The sequence below is a fragment of the Lepisma saccharinum genome, chromosome 14 (assembly GCF_977018435.1).
Source record: "Lepisma saccharinum chromosome 14, izLepSacc3.1, whole genome shotgun sequence".
Classification (NCBI taxonomy): Eukaryota; Metazoa; Arthropoda; class Insecta; order Zygentoma; family Lepismatidae; genus Lepisma; species Lepisma saccharinum.
Window position 1 is genome coordinate 25957633 of NC_139242.1, and position 13515 is coordinate 25971147.

General features: G+C 37.6%; 1 protein-coding gene across 2 annotated transcripts in view; it reads left to right on the forward strand.

The window, feature by feature from the left end:
* The window catches only part of Nipped-A (Transcription-associated protein Nipped-A), a 158326-nt gene that overhangs the window by 2158 nt on the left and 142653 nt on the right, over positions 1–13515 (forward strand). For both annotated transcript variants that reach the window (XM_083135277.1, XM_083135279.1), the window contains exons 2-5: positions 5082–5216; positions 6349–6553; positions 11670–11780; positions 13145–13333. In XM_083135277.1, the coding sequence (XP_082991403.1) occupies positions 6410–6553; positions 11670–11780; positions 13145–13333 (444 nt within the window). In that variant the 5' untranslated portion in view covers positions 5082–5216; positions 6349–6409. The remainder of the gene's footprint in view (positions 1–5081; positions 5217–6348; positions 6554–11669; positions 11781–13144; positions 13334–13515) is intronic.

The window sequence follows — 13515 nt, forward strand, 5'->3', positions numbered from 1 at the left end:
AAATCCATTCGGCGGAGATCGAACTGTTACCGAATATTTATTTTGAACAAATTTAAATTGTTGAAATTTTCAAGTATCAGTATTGGTGGGAATCGACATCAGTATCCGCTCAGCCCTAATTATAACCAGTGCTTTTTTTTCTGCAGTTAAGAATGGTACTCAATACTGGCAGCTTTTAGGTGAAGGCTAATAACATTTTATTTTAACAAGTGAAATGCCTATGATGCCAGAGAACCCTGGATCAAATTCCGGCCTGAGCATGGGTATACTTTGTGTGTCCCTTTATCAATTTCATCATACATCACTCATTCTAATCTTTGTGATTAGTCAAATGTGGCACAAAAGAGAAGTAAAATAAACCAAATCAAACAAGATAAATGCATGTTTGTGTGTGTACTTGAATGCATCATCATTTACAAACAAACATAATTTTGAGTAGTTGTTATGACAAACACATTAACAAGCAACACAGTAACGTAACAAATCAACTTGAATAGTGCCGTAAACAGTCTTCCCAGAAAAATAGCAATAACTATAACTTTTTTTAAAGTGAGACTTTTAATTTTATTAATCAGGTTTGTTACTTTCTTCTCCCTGCAACGATATTAAAATTTGAGCATGTTAAAGTAAGTGTTATATGCTTTTCAAGATGCAGCACATTTTTAATAAATACCATTAGTGAATATTCCATTCTGAACTTCAGTTTATGAAACAAATTATTTTGTAAATGCAGTGTTGTGCCTGTGTTGGAATGAATAATGGTACAGCTACAAACACATTTTTTATCTAATTTATTTCATAGACCATTAAATAATCCAAAAATACAGTGCCTTTCTCTGTCGAGTCCCATGAAGTCGCTACTAACATGCCGAGTGGTGGGAGGGCATCTGCCAGCATTTGTACCCACAGCTGTACGCTGACTTTTGCATGGAATGTGTCAGTGCTTCAGCATGCAGATGGCTGGTTTCCAGTTTGCACGTATTTGTGAAGTGTTAAGATGTTAACAAGTGTTTTAGATTGTTTTATTTTAGTTTATGTATTACAGGTGCTTTTCTACTGTCCAAATAATGCTACGTACAATTTAAAACTACGCATTTTTATGTACAACTCTTTATGTCTTTACGAATCCTTATAGGGAAGTCAGAAGGCATTTGGCAGCAGAATCCCTAGATGTTATGATATGTGACCCTTGTCATCTGATAACTAACTTTGGACAGAAACTGCTTTACAATGTTCCCATAGTGTTCTGGTGTTCCTCCCTATTGAAAAAAAACTCTGTAAAAAGTACCTTCTTCCATAAGCAAGGATGAAAAAAACTGTTTATTTAACAATTCCAAGTAGCCCCAAACATTTAAGGTTCCGTTGATGGAAAATTGACTAACCAATCGTGTTCCACACCACACCATTAACTTACCAGCACTAACCATTCAGCTTTGATTTGTCAAAAATGAGTTATCAGATAAAGAGCATCAAATATTCTGTTTATGAACTTCATTATGAACATAAACATTAGCCTTGTCACTGTGAAGGACTTTTAATTCAATGGAAGCGTCACACTGTAAATTGTTTGCGACAACCATTCATAATGCACAGCTCTTCCTGGATGTATCCGATTAAAATTGTGTGCAATGGCATTCGAACTTCTCTCCCTAGACATCACTTTGATCTCGATGCATTACCGATGCGCTAAACAAATTTTAAGGCATTTTTCTAACACCTCGAAAAGGAGCAAATTGGTGCAAGGATTCAGTCATAACTTTTTACTGGTTAAAGATATGTTGAAAAAACTTCACCATTGCATTTCTCGTGAAATTCTAGCCTGATTTGATATATCATATCACCCCCTTCCCATTTAAAATTGTGAAGTTGAATTGAAGATGGCGGATATCAAGATGGCCGCCGACCACGTGGGTAGCGTCAATGTGGTTCCCCCTTGGCATGATAACAATTGGTCATGACCATTTCCATGTTGCGAGCTACAGTGGCCTTGTACCGGGGGTGTTAAGTGACTTTTTGAGCCACCCTGTACATCCTCCAAGATATTGGGCTACTATGAAAATGGCAATTCCCATGGTCAAAACATCAGTGACTATCAATTTGGTCCCCAACGTTCCCCAAACATGCACTATATTTCAAAACATTTATTGTCTAAAATTCTTAAAAGAGCTTTTCTTAATCTCCAGAAATGTTTGGACATTTGAAAGTCACCAGAATTTGGAATCTACTTCAGCATACCGGGTGGTCCAAAAGTCCCGGAACGGTCACATATCGTGAGAAATACACATCGAATCGGAAAATGACAAGAAATACGTGTTTAATAAGTGAAAGAAAGCTATTCAATGATATCACACTTGATTCCCACCCCTGCCTCCTAGGGCAGGGGGCAACTGTGAAATTGGGTGGGGAATTGCTGAGACTTGTTTTCTTAATCTACGAAAATGTAACCTAGTCAAATATCAGCATAATTAGAAAGCTCTTGTAAGACATGTTAAACCGGTCTGTCGTCTACTATCTTTTAACCTTTTGAGTCCCAAGGCCATTTTCACATGTAACCCCCTTGGTCCCGAGCCTATTTTGAGCAAAATGCAGAGTTTCAATTAAATGAGTGTAGATCGGAGGCTAATTGCCCTAGAGAGATGAGTGATATACTGTTGTACGCGGAATGAACCAGAGATTCAGACTATATGAAATTTAAGCAAATTCGGCGTATGTGTGGCGGTGGGGAGAGGGCTAACTCTCAAAATTCCAAAATTTCGGGGGAAAAATGGGGTCCCCCCTCCCCCTCCCAAGAAAAAAATACATGACAGTGTCAACATGCACATGGAAATGATCGCTGACATGTAAGGAACACATAAATATTTGCATTATTATCATATGACCAATGTAACGTGAGTTGTACCCCCAAAAGGAATGGTCGGCACGCCACTGATTCAAGCTTCAAAATGCAGTGGTACCTTGAAATGGCTTTAGCTCAGAGACTATTTGCCCTGGAGATATGAAAGATATACTGTTGTACGCAGAATGAATCACAGATTCAGATATATATACTTTATGCTCATTCGGCGTACATATGGAGTGGGAAAGGGGGGAAATCCCCTGAAAAATATATTTTTAAAGAAAATAAGGGGTTTCTTCCCCCCCCCCCAAAAAAAAGGATATGAAAAGTTCAAAATGCACATAGAAATTATCGCTGGCATGTAAGAAACAGAAAAATATTTTCATTTTTGTCATATGACCAATGTTACGCGAGTTGTACCCCTGAAATGAAAGGCTTTTACGCCACTGTCTCAAGCTTCAGAATTGAGCGAACTGCAGAGTTACATTGAAATGACTATAGCTCAGAAACTAAATGCCCTAGAGATATGAAAGATATACCGTTGTACGCAGAATGAATCAGATTCCGACGATATATAATGTATGCACATTCGGCGTACATATGGAGGGGGAAAGGGTGAAATCCCCCAAAAATCATTTTAAAGAATTGTCACCACCCAAAAAATGTCCTTGCACTTGGGCACAAAATGACACCTACGCACAACATTCACGGACGAAAAGCTAGAACGCAGTGAAATATGAGCGCCGATTCTTGCAGCTGCTTGAAATTCTATTTTTAGACAATGCAGGGTAACCCGTGTTGCAACTTGTGGACACTTGTGCTAAAAAACAAAGGTTTCCTTCAGCGCGCTTCGAAATTCCATTCTCACAACGCAGATTCAACAACCAGTCTTCCCCCTCCCCCACCCCCACCCCCTGCTTGCGCCCTCACGTAAAACTTTCATTTTTACATTATATCCTGATAAACAAGCTTCCTTCGAATGCAGTTAACAGGCGGGAGTGAAAAGCATTGCTTTAGAACAACAAAGCCCGTCTTCCTTTGTCAGCAAAAATTTTCCCTTGAAAAGAGATGCAAAAGAGAAGTCCCTTTTCCTGCCTTTTCCCCTCCATTTTCATGAAGAAAAGAAAGGTGCAAGAAACATTTCTGTTAAATACATGTGTTAGGAACAATATATATAAAAAAAATCGAAATTCTAGCCAAAAATAGAAAAGTTATAACGTAAAAACTATGACCTTGACACAGCGTCTCGCTTGGGACCGTGGAGGTTACATTTTACCTCGATCGAGAGACGCTTGGGACACAAAAGGTTAAACATGATGACCACTTTTTTGCAAATAGAATTTGAGACTAATCCTTCAAGTTATCTTGCAACTCAAAAGCTTTCCATTTATGGTGGTTATCATAAATACAACTCCTCTCCTACGCTATGAAATATTATTTTAAAAGTTTTACTACAAAATTGTGGAACAATGAAATCTCTAAAATGACTCAGTTTAATTCCTTATACTCTGAAAATGTATTCTAGACAGTTTTGAACAAAGAAAAGTGTGGAGCATAGCATAGAAAGTCAGTTTTTTTATCCACCATCTTTTGATTTTGATTTTGATTTGATTTAGTTTATTTTACTTCGCGTTTTGTGCCTCTTGGCTAATTTGCGAAGATGGGGATGGGTGATGAAATGATGAAATTGATGAATGGACATTCACAAACAACCAAGCCCGACCGGGATTCGAACCCGGGACCCTTGGCGTCGCAGCGCGATGTGCTAACCACTCGGCCACAGGGTCGGGCATTATCCACCATCTTGAAACACATTGTTACTTCCAGATGGCAGGTTTTTTTTTTACTTTGGGATCAAATATCTCTGATACTTGTGTGTTTTCGGCATGCTGGAACTAATTTAAAATCATGTAAAAGATCGAAATATGTCGATTAAAAAAGAATTCAACATAATTCTTGACAGACAACATAATTCTTGACAGAGTACAGTGTGTTAACAGCCCGAAGAACATAATTTTCAAGGTAGAACACTTGGTCACTGGCTGAGATTTGACTCCAGTTTACTACACCTACTGCTATACCTTGGAATATTACTTGTTCATTACTTGTAAGTTTTGAGGACCCGTGATATAAAGATATATATACTCCAGTGAGTAAGCATATCAAGTATTCCACTCAGTATCTGCTTACTTCTGGCTCCTAGTTTGTGATTGTATATTACAATATTCATGTTTTTCCTCTCCAGGTTATGTAAGTTTGAGAAAATGGCATATTGGATATAGAAGAAAATGAACTGCACTTAGTGCTTTTGGTCTTATAATGCCAGCATGTAATTAAGAAACCGAGGGAGCACTCAGCTACCATAGCTAGAAGAATTGTGGTAAGTTGTATTAATTTTTTGTGTGAAAATTGAAAATATTCCTGTATATTTTTTTTTGCAAGCCTTGATCAAGTAGAAGGAATTTGATTTTCTTGGCTAATTTTATACTGAAGTGAAAGATGGTGAAAGTTTCTTCAAAATGTCATAGTGATATAGTAGCAGTTTAGAGAAGTTCCTTCCCTTCCTTACAGTTAACTATCATAGTTTAAAAAAGTTATTTTGAAATATGATTTTGTTATTCAGGTATTTGTATGTGCAGGGTAACAAATGAGAGTCATGATCACGGGTAGGCTTTATTATTTTTCCAACACTAAATTTTCATATTTGTTATGTTAACAAAGTATTCCTTTGTTGCACTCACTTATTTGTGAAACTGGTTTTTAAATAGAAGTTCTATTGCGGTGACAGTGGCCAGAGAAATTAATAGAACTTCATAGAAAGGGAAAAAAAAACATTCTCACTGTTAAGCATGTACTTCATTTCAGTATAATACACTCCTCACAGAAAGTTTGGAATATTGTTATATTAGGCACAAGTTTGGAATATTGTTGTATTAGGCAATAGGTGATACGCATGGTGGCATATGTTGACGAAAACACAAGAACGTCCTGTGGACAGACAAATACCATGTGTTATTGCATTCAAGAGCTGTGCCTATCACCTAATGCCTAACATAACAATATTCCAAATTTTTTGTGAGGAGTGTAGTTTGCTACCACATCTTGCATTCTGTAATACATTAAAGAATTCCTGTTGGATTATTGGGTCTGTCTTATTGGAGATACAGGGCCTCCCCGATGGCGCAGTGGTAGCATCGTCGCCTTGTAATCAAGGGGTCCCGGGTTCGATACCCGCTGGAGGCACATAGTGGTTCGGATCCCACTTTAAACTGTAGGTCCAGTCCCAATTAGCCTTACTGTGCATAAAGTGGACTTAAAACAACAAATCAATCAATCAATCAATTATTGGAGATACAGTGTGTTTTTTGGCTATGTAAAGTAGAGAAATGCCAAGTAAGTTCAAACAATCACTGTAGGTGCAAAATGGTGCCTAATGTGCTGTATTGATGAGATATTGTAAATGGTATTTAATATTAGTGGCTATTAACATGATGAATATGATGTTTTTACAGGAACAGTTGCACAGTCCTTTTTTTCTGTCCTGTATAAGTTTGCAGATTACAATAAAGAAACATGGCTCAGCAAATAATCCCTGTTGCAACTGACCCTTTGACGCAGATGAACAAGTATAGGTCTTTTGTGACTATGCTTGCTGATCCCGGGGCCAAAGATGAGAACAAACTACTGGCAGTCCAGGAGCTGAGCGAAAACTTTGAGGTGAGTTTCCATAAATATATAATAGACATGGTGTACATTCCGAGATTTAGAAGTGATGGGAAATTAAAACTGCACATTTTTTGGTAATATTATTATTATTTGGAAACACTGAATGATTGAATTGTTGGTGGCACCTGAGGTGTAGCTGCGTTATTTTGGATGTCACGGAGTGGGGGGGCAGCATATTGAGTTTTTTGGCTTTGGAGGGGGCAGGGGGAGATCCAAGTTCCTACTTTATTTTTGATTTTGTATGGCTTGAAATGCTGTCTGAAATTTATCTCTGGTTTGGTTTGTGTAGAAAATGAGTTTCGTTGTTTTGGCTGTTTTTACTATGTGCGCCGTAATCAACTCCCCCAGGTGTCTCATAAGCTGGGTCACTTGTGTCGGATAATCGTCTCTTACTGACTGCACAGTCCCAACTGCTTCACCCAGGGTCGTGCAAGTGTGGATTTTTCTTTTACTACCTTTTCTTTCTCTTTTTTAATTTTTTTTAATAAATTAAAAGGAAACCCATTTTCTACACAAACCCAAACCGGAATAGAAATAAAATTTGCAGTAAGGGAGTTCGAATATAGATATCAGTCAATATAAATGTGAAACCGGCGAATGCATTTTCATCTTCACTTGTTTCCAACAAATGTACAAAAATTTTCTGAAAATTATCTGATTTTTGGCCACCCTCCTATGGGTCCATTTTTGCTTCACTACTTTTCAAATGTAAGGGAGGTAGTCAGAATCAATTTAACATACAAGGAGCAACTAAGTTTCTTACAAAAAAATACCAAACTTCTATGTGAGCACCTTTAGTGACATGAAGAATGTCCAGCCGGTATTCCACTTCGCGCCACGTGAGCTGCAGCACATCGTCAGGGATTGTATCAATGGCAGCAACAATTTTGTCATGCAAAGCATTCACATTTGGCACCTTCGTTGAGTAAACTGCAGCCTTAACATACCCCCAGAGGAAGTAGTCCAAAGGAGTGACATCTGGGCTACATGGTGGCCAGGGGATAGGGCCTCCTCGTCCCATCCAACGATCTGGAAAAGTTTAATCTATAGAACAGGTAAACTCCAATGAGGAGGGGCACCATCTTGTTGAAATACAATATTTGGATGCAGATGTGCAATTTGCGGAAAGGCAAACTGTTCCAACATGTCCAGATAATTGTCAGAGCTCACAGTGTCTTCACGAAAGAAAAATGGGCCAACAATCTTGTTATGCATCAGTCCGCACCAAACGTTCAGTTTCAGGCTGCCCCTGATGTTATAATGGGTGCTAATAAACTCATAATCTACTAAAACGTGCCTGTTCTTCGAAAACGATCTATGAAACCTGACCTGTATTTGTGATGGAATCGCCAACTTAAACACAAATCCAAAAGCAACCCTTTATATCGGTAGCGCTGACAGGAGGACCACAATGACAAATTTGCTAAATAGACATCAATACAATACCCCTAAATTATTGTTCCAGGAACCTAAGACGCGTCCTTATTTATACAAAACGACAGAAAGAAAAGACACCCACTCCTAATAGATAGGGACAAACCATATGTTATACCTATTCACCCAACATGCCTCTTCCTTCAGATGCCCCCTGTGTTTCAACTGAACCCAAGAAACAGACCCGCACAAATTCCTTAGTTTTACAGTAACCTCTTTTATATTTCCACATTTACACAACAAGCACGAAGATTACCCACAGTGACCCTTTGAGAAATGAACATTCCCCCCTCTCTGGAAAGGAATATTGACATTAATACACATATAACTAACCAACTACACACTGCATGATCTTTAAGGACTGAAATGTAAAATCATAGATCCAAACTATATATTTTTATTCAACATCAAGAAAGCATGTTTATATTATTTACAAGCCTACAGCCGTCGCTAAATGATACTCATCTAGGCCATCTGCGACACTTGCCGTTCAGTACTTTTAAATTCACCTACACGATAAGCAATAGCTCACAGAATTTTTATCAGAACACATTGGGCTGTGTGAGTATAGACTCTTAATAAAGTGTCATACTTACTACAACACACAATTATATACATGCATTTGATACCGATGAGCATGACACAAAAAAATAACCTAGTAGGATTTCAAACACGGAATAATTCAGACAGCCAACATGAAACTGTACAGGGTCATTCCATGATTTTGAGAAACTTGCATTGATTTTTCATGTTTATGGAACCCTATCATCTTATATATCGTTGTAAAGCTTGAATCCTGCAGAATCTGAATATGGAAACAGTATTCCATACAAGATAACGACACTAATGTGAAATGCGGTTGAAATAAGTTCATCAAAAAATGAAGAAACGTTCTGATTTTTATGGTATTTTGGATGAAAGAAAACATAAGGAAAAAGATAATAAAAATTAAAATGTATTACTGGCCAAATAATATGACATACATGGAGTGTGTAAATTCCTTAATGTAAGAAATCTTGTGCTGTTAACTGCTATTTGGAAGGTCCTGAATGTGCCTCGTATAAATGTTACATTAGTCACGGAAAGAGAAAGTATATATTTTGAAAAAGAAGGAATGAGCAATTGAATAGGTATGATGTCATTCACTCTTGATCAGCATAGCAACAGATTTACAACCTACAACTAAGAAAGCCATTTCTTGAAACTGGATTGTACTACGCATTATATACGAGATAATTTTTTGTCACTTTTACCCATCCAAAACCAGAGTGTGCATTATACACGCACGTGCACTATACATGCGTAAATACGGTATACATTGAAAATAAATGCACCGTGCATAAATACTTGAAGTAAATTACAAATACTGTCCTTTTACTTTCATTTTTGACTAGTCAATAAGATGGCTGTGTGACTTGGTATGTTCCCGCCAATTTTTGCGGTAAGGCGAACTCGCGAATCATGGCCATGATTGATATCACACGAATGCTAGCAATAAAATGGAAGTGTTGAAACATCGCTTTATCCAAGTTTCAAGTTCAATCTCACGATTGTCACTTGAATGGAAGATAGTAATGGGTACTTACATATCACAACGATTTCCCACCAAAGTCCATAACGACAGTGTACCTATTCAAATGTCCATTGTCATAAGAACATTTGCAACAATGTTCATTGAATATCACACACTGCAATCTATAGCGTACATAAAGAGCTAAGCGGATTGACTTATAATCCAGGAAAACCTGCGATTTCCATAGATTCTTCCTACTCTCATTTCTCTCTGCTTCCTCCTGACCAGCTCCACTATCCATTCCATCTACCAGATTCCTGGAAATTCCGTTCTCCGATCCTCCATTGTTTTCCTTCTACACCAATGAGTTCCTTGATCCATTCCTTTTACCAGTTCATTGAAGACGATTCAGTTATCCCATCCTCCGTTGTTTTCCTTCGCTCTTGTCAAGTCGCATCTTGAAATTCTAATTAAGTTCGTATTTTAAAGACATGTTATCTTATTTAGACATTAATATTCCTTGAATTAAAATAACATTTATAAGCAGTTCAACAAACAAAACATTAATTATGCTCTTACGATGTCAAGCTTGAACTGATGACACCTATTGAGTATTCTTGGTACCAAAAAGCATCTCAACTGGCTGTACCATATACAGCTGCCACCTGTGAGCAAATATATTACTCGATAGGCTTCTAAGTCTAAGAACAATCCTGTTGACAAATATATAATCTTATCCCACATATAACACCAATATTTTGACACACAAAGACAGTTATCACATAAATTGTCATAATGTGCTCCTGAACGACATATGGGTTCTCTGATCCCCATATGCGAACGTTGTGTTTGTTAACTTTGCCTGACACGTGAAACGTTGCTTCATATGAGAACATTACCATGTAACTTGGGGTTATCATCAATGCGAGAAAGAACATCGTTTGCAAAGTCAGTCCTTTTGGGCTTATCTTCCACTTTAATTTCTTGACAAACTGAACTTTGTACACATACAGACGCAGCAGTTTTCGTAGCACTTTATGAACTGTTGAAGAAGGCATTTTCAGTTCTCTTGTGGCTTGCCTGATCGACTTCCATGGGCTGCGGACGAAAACATCATGAACTTGCTCAACTGTCTCGTTGGAGACACATGTTGTTCGTCCCCCTGGCTTCTTCAACACACTTTCCATTTCCAGAAAACTTCTGTACCATGCCCTGATGCTCTTGTCTGTTGGCAGCATTTTGTTAAAGACACGCCGGAACGTATGCTACACTGTAACAAATGATTTTGACTCCGCAAACCATACCACAGCGTGTGCTTTCTCTTGAGAAGATGCTATTTTCACAAAAGCGATGACAGTGCTGCCAAGCATGACGTGCGTGAACTAAGAAAACCACACACACACAAACTTGAGCGTATATGGCACCAAATACAAAAGACTGGATTGTCGTAACTTTATTTTCTGATTTTTAACATTGCGTCGAAATTCACGAGGTTCATCGTGTACACCCTGTATATAAATAATGAAATCCATTATTTCGTTAATGTCTAGTATGGTTGCTTTTGGTTTGAAAAGAAAGTTTTTCGTGTATGGAAATAGAATTTGCTATGCACTTTGAAGTTAAGCGTGGTTCATTTGAAAAGAAAGTTTTTGAAAAATGCTTTTAGATCTATTGTGTGTGGAAGTTACTCAGGACTTGATATGTAATTTGAAGTTAGACCTAAATGCTAAAGTGTTTGCCCATTGAGGATCAGATCTGCTAATTACATTAGGATAGCCTTTACGAGCAGCTCAAATATATTTTTACTCGTACTGAATGGATACCAAAACCAGGAATATTGATTCTAATTTAAGTACTGGTACTTAGTGGGGTTCAAGTTTCTTGCAGGGTTCTCAAGATTTCCACACATTACTTTCGTGGAGTCTAATTGTCTTAGAAATTGTGCCAAATTCATAATTTTTATTCAATTTTGCACAAAATTGAGTGACACCTGAATAATTTTAAATTGCTGTGATGAACAGGAATCAGTTTTGACATTGTCAGCAATTTGTAAGATTATTGCCTCTTGTTACAAAAGTGGTATTAGCTTAACGAAAAACCTCAGTCATCATTTTCAGTAATGTAACATTTGGATAACAAGATTTTCTTTTTTCTTTTTAGGTTATCACTGGATCATCACAGTATGCAGCCTTTTTGGACCACTCCATAGTTATTTTTCTGAATATTCTAGAGAATGGGGAACCCCATTTTGTTGCTGAATATAACATCCAGGTAGCTTACATATAATATTCATTAAATGTGCAAGTTGTAGCATGTATTCAATTCCCATCTCCACCCTTTCCTTTCACAGTAACACGTCAACACACACTTCGTTCCTGTTATATTTTGACAAGCCTTGCAACAGATTATTTTTATCCAACTTCATCATTGCTCTTGAACTGGCAACCTTGCAGATAAAACACTTACTTACATTTCTGTCATCTTTTACGTAGTCTGAAGATGTGTCTGCGAAAATTCAAAGATTTTCAGTGTCTATTGAGAGTTTCTATTTCCTTCACATTTTTTAATATTTGCCCTTCTGGCCCTACTTGCTTTCATTAACTATATACAACCTTTGGCAGAAAAGTTCCAGGACTGAGCTCGTAAAACATAATTTATTCAACTTAGGAACTAATGGTCCTAGGTTTTGTCAAAATAGTCCCCTCAGCTATCGATACACAGCTACCACCATTTCTGGAGGTCATGGAAGCAAGCAGGGAAAGCTTCATCTAGGATGCTTCTCAGCACGTCTGTCACGAAACCATTTGGATTGCTACCAATATCTTCATGATGCTTCCCTTTCAGCGGTGTTTGCACACGGGGAGAAAAAAATAATCACACGGTAACTGGTCGGGTAAATAAGGGGGATGTGGTAGAGCAGAGATACGATGCTTGGCCAGATATTCCTGGACTGATGAAGCGGTATGTGGCCTTGCATTGTCATGCAATAAGAACCACTGCCCAGATGCCCACTGCAGAATTGCTTGACGCAAAGGTTTCAGGACATCAGTATAAAGGTTGTTGTTTATCGTTTGTCCTTCAGGCAGATATTCATGGTGCACCAAACCTTTAGCTTGAAAAAATGGGAACAACATTGTCTTTGGATTATCTTGCACTTAATCTCTGCCCTTCCGAAACCTTTTGTGCCATTCAAAGATACGGCTTCTCGATAATGCCTTGTCACCAAATGCTTGCTGTATCATATTCCATGTTTCACTAGGGATTTCCCAGCTTAACACAAAACTTTATGTTAACTCTCTGCTCGAAATGCACGTCCATCACAACACTTGTGTAAGTTCCAACTAAATGCACCAACAAGCCAAACAGTGGGCTGCTAAGCACAGCCCTGCCACCTAGTGTGTTTACATGGAAACAGTTCCAAGGCCATTTCTATTCAGAACACATATCAGGTGACTGAATAACACCCATTTCTTGTGTTTGAATATCACAGGTAAAGAATATAAAAATCAGTCCTGGAACTTTTCTGACAAAGGTTATATATATTATTGATCCATCATATTGGTAATTTACATGGTTAAAATTAGTAAACTTATTTTTCAGTATAATTTTAATTATGCTTTTTGATATATTCACAGCAAGTCCGAAAGCTCATATTAGAGATGATTCATCGCTTACCAACAAATGATCTGTTGAAGCCATATGTGAAGCAAATCCTTTCCCTTATGTTGAAATTACTAGAAATAGACAACGAGGAAAATGTTCTGGTCTGCCTGAAGATAATCATAGAGCTACACAAGCAATACAGGCCACAATTTAATCCTGAGGTATGATTTTTAGTTTGTCTTATTGGATTAAACCATACTTCTATTCTTTGTAAAATTGAAATGTTGCATAGAACTCGCCAGAGTCCATTTGTAAGTTCATAGACTTTAACACTAATTTCAGTAATTGATGGACATTTATGAAGAATTCTAATGAGAAACCTATCTTGTATGAATTGGTCAGT